We start from the raw sequence: 15,872 nt of genomic DNA, 5'->3' as shown, positions 1-15,872 counted from the left end.
CCAGCTAGGGTGTACTCTATAGAGCCCCATCAGGTCCCAGAGTCTTCGGAGGTCGTAGAAGGTACGATCCCTATTTTCCACCGCTTTGCCGAAGTTTTAATTGATCCTGGTGCCACTCATTCGTTTGTTAACCCTGATTTCATGTGTGGCATCGATATAAAACCTGCTAGTTTACCATATGACCTAGAAGTTAGTACACCTACGGGGAATCAACGTTTGGTGACTAGTATGGTTTATAAGGATTGTGATGTATGGGTAGGTGAAAGGAGATTTTTAGGAGACCTGATTAGCTTGTCCATTAAGGGGTACGATGTGATTCTGGGTATGGACTGGCTAGCCAAATATAATGCCCAACTGGATTGTAAAACGAAAATAGTAGAATTTCGCATTCCTGGCGAGGCAACCTTAAGATTGGATATAAGGGGTAGGTTAGCCTCATCTGCTTCAATTTCGGGCATCCGAGCTAGGAAACTGATAAGTAGAGGGGCGCCAGGATTTTTGGCCTTTTTGATTAATACCCCTATGGATAAGTTAAAAGTGGAAGACGTGGCCGTAGTGAGGGAATTTTCGGATGTATTCCCTGATGAGTTAGTAGCCTTACCTCCGGAAAGGGAGATAGAATTTCGAATAGACCTGTTACCTGGAACCTCACCTATCTCAAAAACCCCTTACCGAATGGCGCCTGCAGAACTTAAGGAGCTTAAGTTGCAATTGCAAGATCTTTTGGAGCGGGGATTCATTCACGAGAGTGGGTCTCCTTGGGGAGCTCCTGTCCTATTTGTGAAGAAAAAGGACGAAACCTTGAGGATGTGTATTGACTACCGGGGGCTGAACAATGTTACAATCAAGAATAAATATCCACTGCCCCACATCGATGAGTTGTTTGACCAACTGCAAGGAGCAGTGGTTTTCTCGAAGTTGGACCTCCGACAAGGATATTATCAGTTGTTAATAAGGAAGGAGGACATTCCGAAAACTGCTTTCAACTCAAGATACGGGCATTATGAGTTCGCCGTTATGCCCTTTGGACTGACTAATGCTCCCGCCGCCTTCATGGACCTAATGCATAGGGTTTTTAAACCCTATCTGGACCGATTTGTCATTGTGTTCATTGACGACATTTTGGTCTACTCTAAGACACGCGAGGAGCATGAGGAGCATTTGAGTGTGGTGTTGCAGACTTTAAGGGAACATAAGTTGTACGCCAAGTTTAGTAAATGCGAGTTCTGGTTGGAGAAAGTGGCATTCCTAGGGCACGTAATCTCCCACGAAGGTATTTTGGTGGACCCAGCGAAGGTAGAGGCCGTGACAGATTGGAAGAGGCCAGAAAATCCCACGGAAATTCGCAGCTTTCTAGGGCTAGCTGTGTGAGAACCCGTAAAACCCTAATTATTTTCCTAGGGTTTATTTCCCCTTAATTGCATGTTTTCTGCATTTTCTGGCTTAGAAATATTTTCTTAGTGGATTTTAAGAGCAATTATAGTTTTAAGATGATTTTTCTAGCATTGGTGAATTTTTAGAAAATTAAGAATATATATTGGATGTGGGACCCACTAGTGCGAAAAGTTCGGAAAAATTCGGCCAATAAGGTTAAGTTTCGGATACTGTGTAAAATTTATCGGTTGTTAAGTGATGAGTAGAGTGTGTGAAGTGATTGATGTGAGAGAGAAAAGAAAGATAGGAATGCATTTAATGAGAGTGACAAGTGTCACTTCCCTATTGGATATGACTTAAGAAATACTATTCCAAATTTTGACTTTTTTGACCAAAGGTTAAATATCTTCAAAATTCATTAAAATTTTCTCATTTTTCTCTCCACCATAGCCGGCCCTCTCAAGCTCCAAGGAAGACAAAACTCTTCAACATTCAAGCTTCTAACAAGTCCAAATCCACCAAATCAAGTGTTTAACTTAGTTTTTGCTCCATAAAATCTTACCTTTTAGTGATAGTGAGTGCTTTAGTGAAGCTTGTTTGAAGGTTTAAGGTGTCCAACATCCTCCTCTCTCTTGTTTCTTGGTAAGTGATGCTTCAACCTCTCCCCTATACCTAATGATGGTTATATTATGCTTAATGGTGGCATGAGTGAAGGATTATATGATTTATTTCTTGATTTGAAGAGTTTTGGTGAAGTTTTTATTTTATTGGGAATTTTTCTGGTTTAATATGAAATGAATGTTGTGGCCTTGTATGATGAATGGTAATGGTTGATAATGACTCTATGAGGTGTATTGGATAGACAAATGCAATCAATTTTGGATTTGGTTGGAAATTTGAAAAGTTAGGGTTCTTAAAATCCCAATTCTGTCCGGTTTTAGATCACTGGGTTAGAGGCCGAATTAGACTTTGCTCAAAACATGAAAGTTGTAGGTATTGATGTGTTTGAGGTGCCTGTAAAATTTCAGGGTATTTGGATGAATGTAGAATGAGTTATGACGAAATTACTGTAGCTGTTCTGCTTTGGACAGAATGCGAAAACTGCGATAGTAATTGGCTATTTTGACTGGAATTGGTTTGGATTTTGGAGTTGGTGTCTCTGATGAAATGTAGCTGGATGACTTAGCTAACTTATGCCTTTGGAATTTCGGCATTTGGACTTGTATGGACTGAGATATACCGATTACAGTTTTCTGTGTTTTACAAACCTGTTTTGGTAATTCTGGTATAGTATTTGGCATTTTCGACCTAGTTAAGCTAGGAACTGGATTGAGTGACCTTCTACATTGTTGTAGCCCTGTTTCATAGCTTCGAAACGGTGGGTCTTACACCCCTAACCGATAACCGTAGAGAATTTTACACCATTACCGCATAATAAGGGCAAAACAGTTTTCTATTTGGGGCCAAGACTAAGGCCATTTTCTAATTTCTGGTTTGCTATTATGCACATTTATGCATATGAAACCCTATTGGGGTTGTGTTTAGCATTGCTATATGACTCGTTATCGAGTCTCATTGCATTTGTTGCGTGATTCTAGGGCGTGACGGTAGCTCACGACGTCTTGGTGACCACGGTGTATGAAACACCACTTTCTCACTTGGTGAGTATACCACTCACTAAATTGTTACTATGTGGCTTTGTTAAATGTTATGTGATGCCTTGATGGCTTACTTGCATATTGGAATTGATTAAGGTGAGGGTGTACTTGACCGCCCTCACCTCTTTTGATATTGTCATTGATTGGCTACCGTTTTATTGCATTACTGAACTTGATATATTGGTTGGTGAATTCCATTTCATGGAAACTGAATTGATGTCGTTTGGACGATGTCCAACGGCCTTACTGCATTACTGAGCTCAACCCCGTTTGGTAGTCAATTGGATCGAGCCGGCGAGGGCTTGGTCGTGAAGATTGAATTGCCACGGGGACTGTACTGGGGAACCTTGTGGTAATGAGACCCTTGGTTCCGGTAAACTCGAGTATTACCAAAACTACTGAAATGAAGTGCGGGCCCGGTTGGGGTATGTTAGGTGGAAGGATTGGAAGTAAAGGGTGGTCTACGGTTTGGTACTTTTAACATTGACGGAGAGTCAATGAGGTTGGATCAAGATTGCAAGCGTGGAAATGGGCTCTTGAGAGCCGACCGTATCCTTTTACCGTTTTGCTTCATTGCTTATTTGTTCACTTTAAATGAAAGTTCATTCTTATATGACTTTGATTGCTTATTGGGTGGTATACCACTGGGCTTTAGCTCATTCCGTGTTATTTGTTTTCCTTACAGGGTGATAATTACTTTTGAGAATGGATTGGATAGTCAATTGCCGAATTGAGCATGTAAATGTCTTTTGTATTGCTCTTGAAGTGAAACCCTAATGTATAACGGGTTCATTTCCTTTTGATAGGCAAATCGAATGTGTACTTCCTTAGTGAATGGTTTTGGCTTGCCGTTGTGGCTTGTAAATGGCTAATGTTATGTTGTATATGTTTTCGATGCTTGGTTGGGTTTCGGACGGGTCGATTACTATTCATGGCCGACTCTGGAGTTCGTTTCTTTTATTTTGGGATATTTTGCCCTTTTGCCTTGTTGCGCGCGTTATAAGTTTCAAACGTGATAGATCGCTTTATACTGCACCGTTAGTCCTGGCGAGAGCTGGGCAGGCAGTCCGTTAACCTCTTTGGTTCGCCTTAGGGGAAGGTGGGGCTGTCACAGGTGGTATCAGAGCCTAGGTTTGAATTAGCCTGGGGATAATAGAAGTGCTCGACTTGGGGATGCTATTGTTTATGCCTATTAAGTTTATTCATGTGATTTTCCTTTGTTATAGGATGGATGCGAGTGGTGATCCGAGTGACCGCCCGGCAGGAGATCGTCCTCGTAGCTCGCTGCCGCCAATTAAGTATCAACTTAGGCAAAAGGGGGCCATGGTGCGTTGGAGCCCGGCCAGCCGCGTTCGACAGTGCGAGTGCCGTAGCAACTACGCCTATCCGAACGCCCTAGTGTTGGCGGTGGCTAAGGAACGTGAGGAGTTTGCTAAGGATAACACTAAGCTTGAAGCTGTGGTTGCTACGTTGGAAGCCGAGGTGACTCAGGCTAAGGCAACCAATGAGAAGCAAGCCGCACGTATCATGGAGCTAGAGTATGACGTGCATGAGGCCGAGGATCGAGTCGATGACCTATGTGATCAGTTGAGAGATGCACGCGAGCGCGAGACTAAGCGAGTTCGCAAGGTCAGGGGTCGTGCTGAGGCGATCCTTAATCTGTGCGACGACGGACTCGAGGAGTCTAGTGATGAGGCCTCGTATGCTGGGGCCGAGGCTGGGGAGGAGTCTACCCCATCGCCTGGGTCTCAGACCCCGGCGACTGATTAGGCCTTGATCTTAGAGGCTTCTTTTGGATAGGTGGTGGTTTTGGTATGTACATAGGGATAGGGATAGAGCCTTAGCTAACCGTTTTGGATGTAGGGTTAGCTACGTGTAAATTTCTTTTGATAGGCCTATCCTCGGGAGGATCGTGTATGTACGTACGTGCTTTGGCCGTACTTGACTGATTGATTGTAAATATATGTTTGGCCTGTATATATGTGTGCTTGTGATCTTGTTTGAAATGCATCAATATGTGTTATGTGAAAAGTTATGTGTTACTTACATGTTTTGTTACCGCTTTGGTTTAGTACTCTTGCCTAGACAAAGTATACCCTATGGAAGGAACACGAAGTGGTCGGGGACGCGGGCGCGGAACTAGACAAACCGCACCGGTTAGGGAAACGGGGGAACCCTCTACTGGACCTAACCCTGGACCGCAATTAGACCCCAATGTACAAATAGCTGCTGCCATGCAGCAAATGACCAACCTACTCGCACAAGTAGTGCAACAACAGGGCCAGAACCCAAACCCTAACCCCGGAAACCCTAGCCATCATGTCGAGATTGAAGATAGAGCGCTAGAACGGTTTCAAAAGTTTTCTCCGGCAAGGGGCTCAGACGGTGGCGGAGTACGAGAGCCAGTTTACCCGCCTGTCCAAATTCGCGCCTGAACTAATCATGACCGAGCAACGACGGGTGAGGCGCTTTATTCAGGGCTTGAACGTTGAGATCCAGAAAGACCTCGCGGCGGCTCAAATCACTACTTTTAGTGAGGCAATGGAAAAAGCCCAACGAGTGGAAAGTGCACGGCTACAGGTCCGAAACTTCCAGGCCAAGAAGCATGGCTTTCCTGGGAGTACTTCTGGACAGGGTGAGAAGAGCACTCCCTCCAAATTTGAACGGGGCATGAGTGGTGGTCGACAGTCCGGATCAGGCAGAGGGACTCCGTTCAGGGGTGGTCAAGCTGGGCGAGGACCGAGGGGAAACGTTCAGAGTGGCTCGGCTTCTGCACCTCGCGGTTCCTGTGGGCACTGTGGAAAGCTGAACCACACCGAAGACAACTGCTGGAGGAAACAGGAGAAATGCCTGCGGTGTGGAAGTGCGGACCATCAGCTGGCTACATGTCCGGTCCTGAAACAAGACGGAAAGGGGAGCCAACTACCGTCGAGGACCAATACTGGATCGGCCAAGGGAGACGGATCCAAACCAAAAGTTCCGGCTAGGGTATATTCCTTAGAGCCCCACCAGATCCCAGAGTCTTCTGAGGTCGTAGAAGGTACGATCCCTATTTTCCACCGGTTTGCCAAAGTTTTAATTGATCCTGGTGCCACTCATTCGTTTGTTAACCCTGATTTCATGTGTGGCATCGATATAAAACCTGCTAGTTTACCATATGACCTAGAAGTTAGTACACCTACGGGGAATCAACGTTTGGTGACTAGTATGGTTTATAAGGATTGTGATGTATGGGTAGGTGAAAGGAGATTTCTAGGAGACCTGATTAGCTTGTCCATTAAGGGGTACGACGTGATTTTGGGTAGGGACTGGTTAGCCAAATATAACGCCCAACTGGATTGTAAAACGAAAATAGTAGAATTTCGCATTCCTGGCGAGGCAACCTGAAGGTTGGATATAAGGGGTAGGTTAGCCTCATCTGCTCTCATTTCGGGCATTCGAGCTAGGAAACTGATAAGTAGAGGGGCGCAAGGATTTTTGGCCTTTTTAATTAATACCCCTACGGATAAGTTAAAGTTGGAAGACGTGGCCGTAGTAAGGGAGTTTTCGGATGTTTTTCCTGATGAGTTAGTGGCCTTACCTCCGGAAAGGGAGATAGAATTCCGAATAGATCTTTTACCTGGAACCGCACCTGCAGAACCCCTTACCGAATGGCGCCTGCAGAACTTAAAGAGCTTAAGTTGCAATTACAAGATCTTTTGGAGCGGGGATTCATCCACCAGAGTGAGTCTCCTTGGGGAGCTCCGGTCCTATTTGTGAAGAAAAAGGACGGAACGTTGAGGATGTGTATTGATTATGGGGGGTTGAACAACGTGACCATCAAGAATAAGTATCCACTGCCTCACATAGACGAGTTGTTCGACCAGCTGCAAGGAGCAGTGGTCTTCTCCAAGTTGGATCTCCGACAGGGATACTATCAGTTATTGATAAAGAAGGAGGACATTCCGAAAACTGCTTCCAACTCGAGATACGGGCATTACGAGTTTGCCGTTATGCCCTTTGGACTGACCAATGCTCCCGCCGCCTTCATGGATCTAATGCATAGGGTTTTTAAACCCTATCTAGACCGATTTGTTGTTGTATTCATTGATGACATTTTGGTCTACTCTAAGACACGCGAGGAGCATGAGGGGCATTTGAGAGTGGTGTTGCAGACAATGAGGGAACATAAGCTGTACGCCAAGTTTAGTAAATGCGAGTTCTGGTTGGAGAAAGTAGCATTTCTAGGTCACGTGATCTCCCACGAAGGTATTTCGGTAGACCCGGCAAAGGTTGAGGCCGTGACAAGTTGGAAGAGGCCAGAAACCCCCACGGAAATTCGTAGCTTTCTAGGGTTAGTTGGGTATTACCGACGGTTTATTAAGGATTTTTCCAAATTGGCAGGACCTCTAACTGACCTGACAAAGAAGCATGGCCAGTTTATCTGGAATGGCCGATGCGAAACGAGTTTTTAGGAACTAAAGAAAAGATTGACCATGGCTCCGGTACTGGTCTTGCCAAAGGGAGTGGACGGGTTTGCAGTATATGCAGACGCGTCGCGAGAAGGATTGGGATGCGTTTTGATGCAGAACCGGAATGTGATTGCTTTTGCCTCTAGGAAATTGAAGCTTCACGCGCAGAACTACCCGACTCACGATCTAGAATTAGCTGCAGTTGTGTTTGCACTGAAAAAGTGGAGGCATTACCTATATGGGGTGACCTTCGAAGTGTTTTCGGATCACAAGAGTCTTAGGTACCTCTTCTCCCAGAAGGAACTGAATATGAGACAACGGCGATGGATGGAATTCTTGGAAGATTACGACTGTACGATCAATTACCATCCGGGAAAGGCAAATGTGGTAGCAGATGCCTTGAGTCGTAAGGTGCAAGTAGCAGGACTAATGATCAAGGAATGGGATTTGCTAGAATTCGTGTGCGAGTGGAAACCCTGTCTTGGGAGTCATAAGGTGATATCTAGCAATGTAAGGGTGACATCCACTCTACTGGAACGTATAAAAGAGGCGCAAGGCGAGGATTTGATGGTACGGAAGTGGAGAGAGAAAGTGGAAAAGGGAGAAACAATGGACTTCAATTTGAGTCCTGAGGGTATTTTGAAGTATCGAAATCGAATGGTGGTACCAAAGGACGATTCGTTGAAAACATAAATTTTGGAGGAAGCTCATAGGTCCAAGTATACAATCCATCCGGGTAGCAGCAAGATGTATCAAGACCTGAAAGGAACCTATTGGTGGGACAATATGAAGAGGGAAATCGCGCAGTACGTGCAGAAATGTCTCATTTGCCAGCAAGTGAAGGCGGAGCATCAAAAGCCATCGGGTTTGTTACAACCCTTGGAGATACCCGAGTGGAAGTGGGAAAACATCACCATGGACTTCGTTTCAGGTTTACCGAGGACACAAAGAGGACACGATGCCGTTTGGGTGATCGTTGATCGATTAACCAAGTTGGCCCATTTCTTGCCGGTGAACCTGAAGTACTCAATGGACAAATTGGCTCGACTGTACATGGATGAGATTGTAAGACTACACGGTGTTCCTGTAAGCATCGTTTCTGATCGGGATCCACGGTTCGTATCTCGGTTTTGGCAGAAGTTCCAAGAAACCCTGGGGACGAAACTCAATTTAAGCACTACTTATCATCCTCAGACGGATGGCCAGTCAGAACGGACAATTCAAACTCTCGAGGACATGCTGCGAACGTGCATCTTGGACTTCGGAGGCAATTGGGGTCAGCACATGACCTTAGTAGAGTTTGCGTACAATAATAGCTTCCATTCGTCAATTCAAATGGCTCCGTACGAAGCTCTCTACGGACGCAAGTGCCGGTCGCCGATTTACTGGGATGAAGTTGGCGAAAAGAAAGCACTAGACCCGACAACTATTCCGTGGATGGAAGAGGCTCACGAGAAGGTTAAGTTGATACGGCAACGAATCCAAACTGCCCAAAGTCGCCAAAAGAGCTACGCGGATAACCGAAGAAAAGACTTGGAGTTTGAAGTTGGGGACTACGTATTTCTCAAGATCACACCCTTACGAAGTCTTACAACGGGTAAAGGAAAGAAGCTTCAACTGCGGTACATTGGACCCTACAAGATCCTTCAGAGGGTTGGAGTGGTCGCGTATCGATTGGAGCTACCATCCGGTCTCTCCCGAATCCACGATGTATTTCACGTCTCGATGCTAAAGAAGTACCATCCTGACCCATCTCATGTTTTACAACCGGAGGATATCGAAGTAGATGAATCACTGGCCTATGAAGAGAAACCGGTTCAGGTACTCGATCAAAAAGTCAAAGAGCTCAGAAACAAGAAGATTCCGCTAGTGAAAGTGCTATGGAGAAACCACGGAGTAGAGGAAGCTACCTGGGAGATGGAAGAGGAAATGCGAAAGAAATACCCAAACCTTTTCGGGAATTAAGGTGAGAAATTTCGAGGACGAAATTCTTTTAAGGGGGGGAGAGTGTGAGAACCCGTAAAACCCTAATTATTTTCCTAGGGTTTATTTCCCCTTAATTGCATGTTTTCTGCATTTTCTGGCTTAGAAATATTTTCTTAGTGGATTTTAAGAGCAATTATAGTTTTAAGATGATTTTTCTAGCATTGGTGAATTTTTACAAAATTAAGAATATATATTGGATGTGGGACCCACTAGTGCGAAAAGTTCGGAAAAATTCGGCCAATAAGGTTAAGTTTCGGATACTGTGTAAAATTTATCGGGTGTTAAGTGATGAGTAGAGTGTGTGAAGTGATTGATGTGAGAGAGAAAAGAAAGATAGGAATGCATTTAATGAGAGTGACAAGTGTCACTTCCCTATTGGATATGACTTAAGAAATACTATTCCAAATTTTGACTTTTTTGACCAAAGGTTAAATATCTTCAAAATTCATTAAAATTTCCTCATTTTTCTCTCCACCATAGCCGGCCCTCTCAAGCTCCAAGGAAGACAAAACTCTTCAACATTCAAGCTTCTAACAAGTCCAAATCCACCAAATCAAGTGTTTAACTTAGTTTTTGCTCCATAAAATCTTACCTTTTAGTGATAGTGAGTGCTTTAGTGAAGCTTGTTTGAAGGTTTAAGGTGTCCAACATCCTCCTCTCTCTTGTTTCTTGGTAAGTGATGCTTCAACCTCTCCCCTATACCTAATGATGGTTATATTATGCTTAATGGTGGCATGAGTGAAGGATTATATGATTTATTTCTTGATTTGAAGAGTTTTGGTGAAATTTTTATTTTACTGGGAATTTTTCTGGTTTAATATGAAATGAATGTTGTGGCCTTGTATGATGAATGGTAATGGTTGATAATGACTCTATGAGGTGTATTGGATAGGCAAATGCAATCAATTTTGGATTTGGTTGGAAATTTGAAAAGTTAGGGTTCTTAAAATCCCAATTCTGTCCGGTTTTAGATCACTGGGTTAGAGGCCGAATTAGACTTTGCTCAAAACATGAAAGTTGTAGGTATTGATGTGTTTGAGGTGCCTGTAAAATTTCAGGGTATTTGGATGAATGTAGAATGAGTTATGACGAAATTACTGTAGCTGTTCTGCTTTGGACAGAATTCGAAAACTGCGATAGTAATTGGCTATTTTGACTGGAATTGGTTTGGATTTTGGAGTTGATGTCTTCTGATGAAATGTAGCCGGATGACTTAGCTAACTTATGCCTTTGGAATTTCGGCATTTGGACTTGTATGGACTGAGATATACCGATTACAGTTTTCTGTGTTTTACAAACCTGTTTTGGTAATTCTGGTATAGTATTTGGCATTTTCGACCTAGTTAAGCTAGTAACTGGATTGAGTGACCTTCTACATTGTTGTAGCCCTGTTTCATAGCTTCGAAACGGTGGGTCTTACACCCCCAACCGATAACCGTAGAGAATTTTACACCATTACCGCATAATAAGGGCAAAACAGTTTTCTATTTGGGGCCAAGACTAAGGCCATTTTCTAATTTCTGGTTTGCTATTATGCACATTTATGCATATGAAACCCTATTGGGGTTGTGTTTAGCATTGCTATATTACTCGTTATCGAGTCTCATTGCATTTGTTGCGTGATTCTAGGGCGTGACGGTAGCTCACGACGTCTTGGTGACCACGGTGTATGAAACACCACTTTCTCACTTGGTGAGTATACCACTCACTAAATTGTTACTATGTGGCTTTGTTAAATGTTATGTGATGCCTTGATGGCTTACTTGCATATTGGAATTGATTAAGGTGAGGGTGTACTTGACCGCCCTCACCTCTTTTGATATTGTCATTGATTGGCTACCGTTTTATTGCATTACTGAACTTGATATATTGGTTGGTGAATTCCATTTCATGGAAACTGAATTGATGTCGTTTGGACGATGTCCAACGGCCTTACTGCATTATTGAGCTCAACCCCGTTTGGTAGTCAATTGGATCGAGCCGGCGAGGGCTTGGTCGTGAAGATTGAATTGCCACGGGGACTGTACTGGGGAACCTTGTGATAATGAGACCCTTGGTTCCGGTAAACTCGAGTATTACCAAAACTACTGAAATGAAGTGCGGGCCCGGTTGGGGTATGTTAGGTGGAAGGATTGGAAGTAAAGGGTGGTCTACGGTTTGGTACTTTTAACATTGACGGAGAGTCAATGAGGTTGGATCAAGATTGTAAGCGTGGAAATGGGCTCTTGAGAGCCGACCGTATCCTTTTACCGTTTTGCTTCATTGCTTATTTGTGCACTTTAAATGAAAGTTCATTCTTATATGACTTTGATTGCTTATTGGGTGGTATACCACTGGGCTTTAGCTCATTCCGTGTTATTTGTTTTCCTTACAGGGTGATAATTACTTTTGAGAATGGATTGGATAGTCAATTGCCGAATTGAGCATGTAAATGTCTTTTGTATTGCTCTTGAAGTGAAACCCTAATGTATAACGGGTTCATTTCCTTTTGATAGGCAAATCGAATGTGTACTTCCTTAGTGAATGGTTTTGGCTTGCCGTTGTGGCTTGTAAATGGCTAATGTTATGTTGTATATGTTTTCGATGCTTGGTTGGGTTTCGGACTGGTCGGTTACTATTCATGGCCGACTCTGGAGTTCGTTTCTTTTATTTTGGGATATTTTGCCCTTTTGCCTTGTTGCGCGCGTTATAAGTTTCAAACGTGATAGATCGCTTTATACTGCACCGTTAGTCCTGGCGAGAGTTGGGCAGGCAGTCCGCTAACCTCTTTGGTTCGCCTTAGGGGAAGGTGGGGCTGTCACAAGCTGGGTACTACCGAAGGTTCATTAAGGATTTCTCCAAATTAGCAGGACCTTTAACTGACTTGACGAAGAAGCATGGTGGATTTATCTGGAACGCCCGATGCGAGACAAGTTTTCAGGAATTAAAGAGAAGATTGACTACGGCTCCGATACTGGTCTTGCCAAATGGAGTGGACGGGTTTGCGGTGTACGCCGACGCATCGCGAGAAGGTCTTGGGTGTGTCTTGATGCAGAACCTTAATGTAATTTCTTTCGCCTCTAGGAAATTGAAGCTTCACGAGCAGAACTATCCGACTCACGATCTGGAACTAGCCGCGGTTGTCTTTGCACTGAAAAAGTGGAGGCATTACCTATATGGGGTGACCTTCGAAGTGTATTCGGATCACAAAAGTCTTAGGTACCTTTTCTCCCAGAAGGAATTGAACATGAGACAACGGCGATGGATGGAATTTCTGGAGGATTACGACTGCACAATCAATTACCAACCGGGAAAGGCAAATGTGGTAGCAGATGCTTTGAGTCGTAAGGTGCAAGTAGCAGGGTTGATGATTAAGGAGTGGGATTTATTAGAATCCGTATGCGAGTGGAGACCCTGTCTTGGGAGCCATAAGGTGATATTTGGCAATGTTAGGGTGACCTCCGCTCTACTGGAACGCATAAAAGAGGCGCAAGGCGAAGATGTGATGGTACGGAAGTGGAGAGAGAAAGTGGAAAAGGGAGAAACTACGGACTTCAATTTGAGTCCTGAGGGCATTTTGAAATATCGAAACCGAATAGTGGTACTGTGGCGACCCCACTTCTCCCTGAGGCGAACCAAAGGGTTGGCGGGCCGTCTGCCCAGCTCTCGCCAGGACTCACGCAAGCATTCTAGCCCAAATCCTTTCAAAGGATAACTTAATTTATTACAAAAACAAGTTTTCTCGAATGGAATCATCCTTAAAGCCACATTATCCTCAAAGATAGCGATGATAAAATCGCCAGTCGAGGCCCTTAAACGTCCTACGTGCCACTTACCAAAGTACAAGGTCATCGCAAACCGTATAGATAAAATGCATAAATCCATAATACAGCTTACAAGCTAAGTAATCGAATTAAGGTTACATATTTTCCAGCTTCAAGTGGCAATCCAAAGGAAAAGTGCATTATCTCAAATAACACATTACAGTCCACATAATAAGTTATAATATTCAAATACAATCCAAAAGAAAAACATGAGTAAGCATCCAGCTTTCAGTTTCCAGAACCTGTTAAGGAAAACAATAAACGTGGGGTGAGCTAAAGCTCAGTGGTGCCCCAAAACATGCAATCACATAAATCAAACAGCGGTTAATAATTTAAATCAAATTGAAACAGATAGGAAAGAGTGTAACAGCACAAGGTAGGATACAAGGGCTCTCAGGAGCCATTTTCCACGCTTGATCAGATACCATCGTAGTTGACCCTCCGTCAACTTTCCCTACTTAATTTCCATGTAGATACACTTATTTTAATCCTAACCCGTCACCATTCATACCTCTACTTTGGGCCCAAACTTCCTCTACCAACGCAGTATACTCGAGATATACCCGTAATAAATTTGTCGAGGGATTCACCCAACGATGTTATGGTAGTTGGATTCAGATGTCGAGGGATTCACCCAACGACGCAACTACAGATTCAGAAGTTATGGTAGTTGGATTCAGATGTCGAGGGATTCACCCAACGACGCAACTACAGATTCAGAAGTTATGGTAGTTGGATTCAGATGTCGAGGGATTCACCTAACGACGCAACTACATTTAGATTCACAGATTCATTAGAAAATGTTTCACACATGTCACCACTCGAACGGCTAGTGCGATAAAGTACACACTGCTCACTTCGATGGACCAAAATCATTTACTGCATTTTTGACAATTATCACATAGCGAATTGATAAAGCGCTTAACCACATAACATAGAACAAGCAGGGACACTCACCAAGAGTGAAGTTCAGATATTGGATTGAGGATCGAGTTCCGCGTCCTCGTAAAATCCTAGAATATCAGAATTTAAGCCATAAGTTTTCTATTGGAACTTTTGGCTTGCACATGTAGAGTTTTCTAGCATGTTGCTAGTTTACTTTTTCTCAAAATATTTTACTTGGAATCGAGCTTGGGAGAACCGTACAATAGTTTCTTATAATATTCCTGGAATACTTTTCCTCGAAGAAAATACTATTATTATTTTCTTAAAATAAGTCGGCAAGATAATTCATATCAAGGCTAAAAGTATACCTTGGAAAAAAAGTTCATTGGAGTGGTTGTGCCTACAAAAATCTTTGCTAACGCTTTAGGGTAAGGTCTATTGAAAAATGTTGCTAAAATAAGGTTTTTTTTTTCTTCTTGCCAAGCAGGTTTCTACGTTTAAAACTAAAGTGATCGAGTTTCACCTTTTAAATTTTCCTTAGTTCCGACTAGCCTTAAACGATTTATAAAGAAGGAAGGAATTTGGAACAAAACTAAGGTTTTGAGTCTGGGAGAATCATTTTCTCAAATTGATAAGGCTAGTCTAACTTAAGGGATAAAAGTCATGTTGCCCAAGTTTCTAAGGCAAAAATAGTAGACACTATGTTTAGCAATACGATGCTAAATCTGTACCGTTCGAGACTTAAAGCAAAATATTTTTCATTTACTTAGTCAAGCGTTTACTTGGAGTCACAAGGTCGGTACAACTTCTCACATTTTCGATTCCAATCCAAAATCACATTTCCTCAATATTGCACAATTAGAATTTAAACAGTAATAACACTAGGGCTCGTCAATTCTTAGCCCTGTGTTCCAACAAATTTATATCTAAGCATAAGCAGGAAAATTTACCAAGGCTTCGTCAATACTTAGCACTTGGTAATCAGTACTTATATCAACTCACAGTTTCACAAAATAGTAGCACAGATTTCTAAACAATTTCAGCAATTCAGTTATCCATGCAGGGTGGGAATTCATAGAGCCCACCATCAACCAATTTCCAATAAATCAACCATCAATTCAAAAGTGGGAATTCGTAGAGCCCACCGTCAACAATTTCGACACATTATGCTCCAATGAAAAATAATGTCGACCATTAGCTTTGCGGACATTGGAATACGAGTAGAAATTGTTTCACTAGGCAGGCTTAAGCATACGTTTAGCAAGTACCTTCTTACCCTCTAATTCTTTGAAAATTTCAGGAACACCCTAGGGTCAAACCACAATTCAGTCAAGAGTTTGAACCACTAGTAATATAAAGTCTCAATCCAAATTCAAGTTGAGATTTAAAATGAAACAGGTCATTCATGCCAAACAGTTTACTTTGAAAATTCGCCGACAGCAGTACACATGGAGTAAAAATACGAAATTTCTTCAGGGTGAAGATCTATGATTCTAGTTTCAAATGCCGCTGACGGCGCCTTAAACGGATTTTCCTACACCAAGATATAACCGTTTTATCGAGACTGGTCAGGGACTTCCGAAAATCTGGAGTTTCATTTTTCACTTATGAAAACTCCTTTTTCTTTTCTTTTCACACCAAAAGTTTTTATTCAAACCATCGTACATTTCTTATAGGGCTCCAAAACAACATATTCCAAGCATCATTTTTCAAGA

The 15,872-nt window shown here is 42.9% G+C and overlaps 1 protein-coding gene across 1 annotated transcript in view; it reads right to left on the bottom strand.

Moving 5' to 3' along the window:
- The window catches only part of LOC140008746 (uncharacterized), a 101,531-nt gene that overhangs the window by 72,548 nt on the left and 13,111 nt on the right, over positions 1 to 15,872 (bottom strand). Inside the window, exon 7 of the mRNA XM_072053610.1 lies at positions 820 to 828. Coding sequence (XP_071909711.1) covers positions 820 to 828 — 9 coding nt within the window. The remainder of the gene's footprint in view (positions 1 to 819; positions 829 to 15,872) is intronic.

This window comes from Coffea arabica, chromosome 6c, assembly GCF_036785885.1.
Source record: "Coffea arabica cultivar ET-39 chromosome 6c, Coffea Arabica ET-39 HiFi, whole genome shotgun sequence".
NCBI lineage: Eukaryota > Viridiplantae > Streptophyta > Magnoliopsida > Gentianales > Rubiaceae > Coffea > Coffea arabica.
Note: the sequence above shows the minus strand (reverse complement) of the source record. Positions and strands in the feature narration are given on the sequence as shown.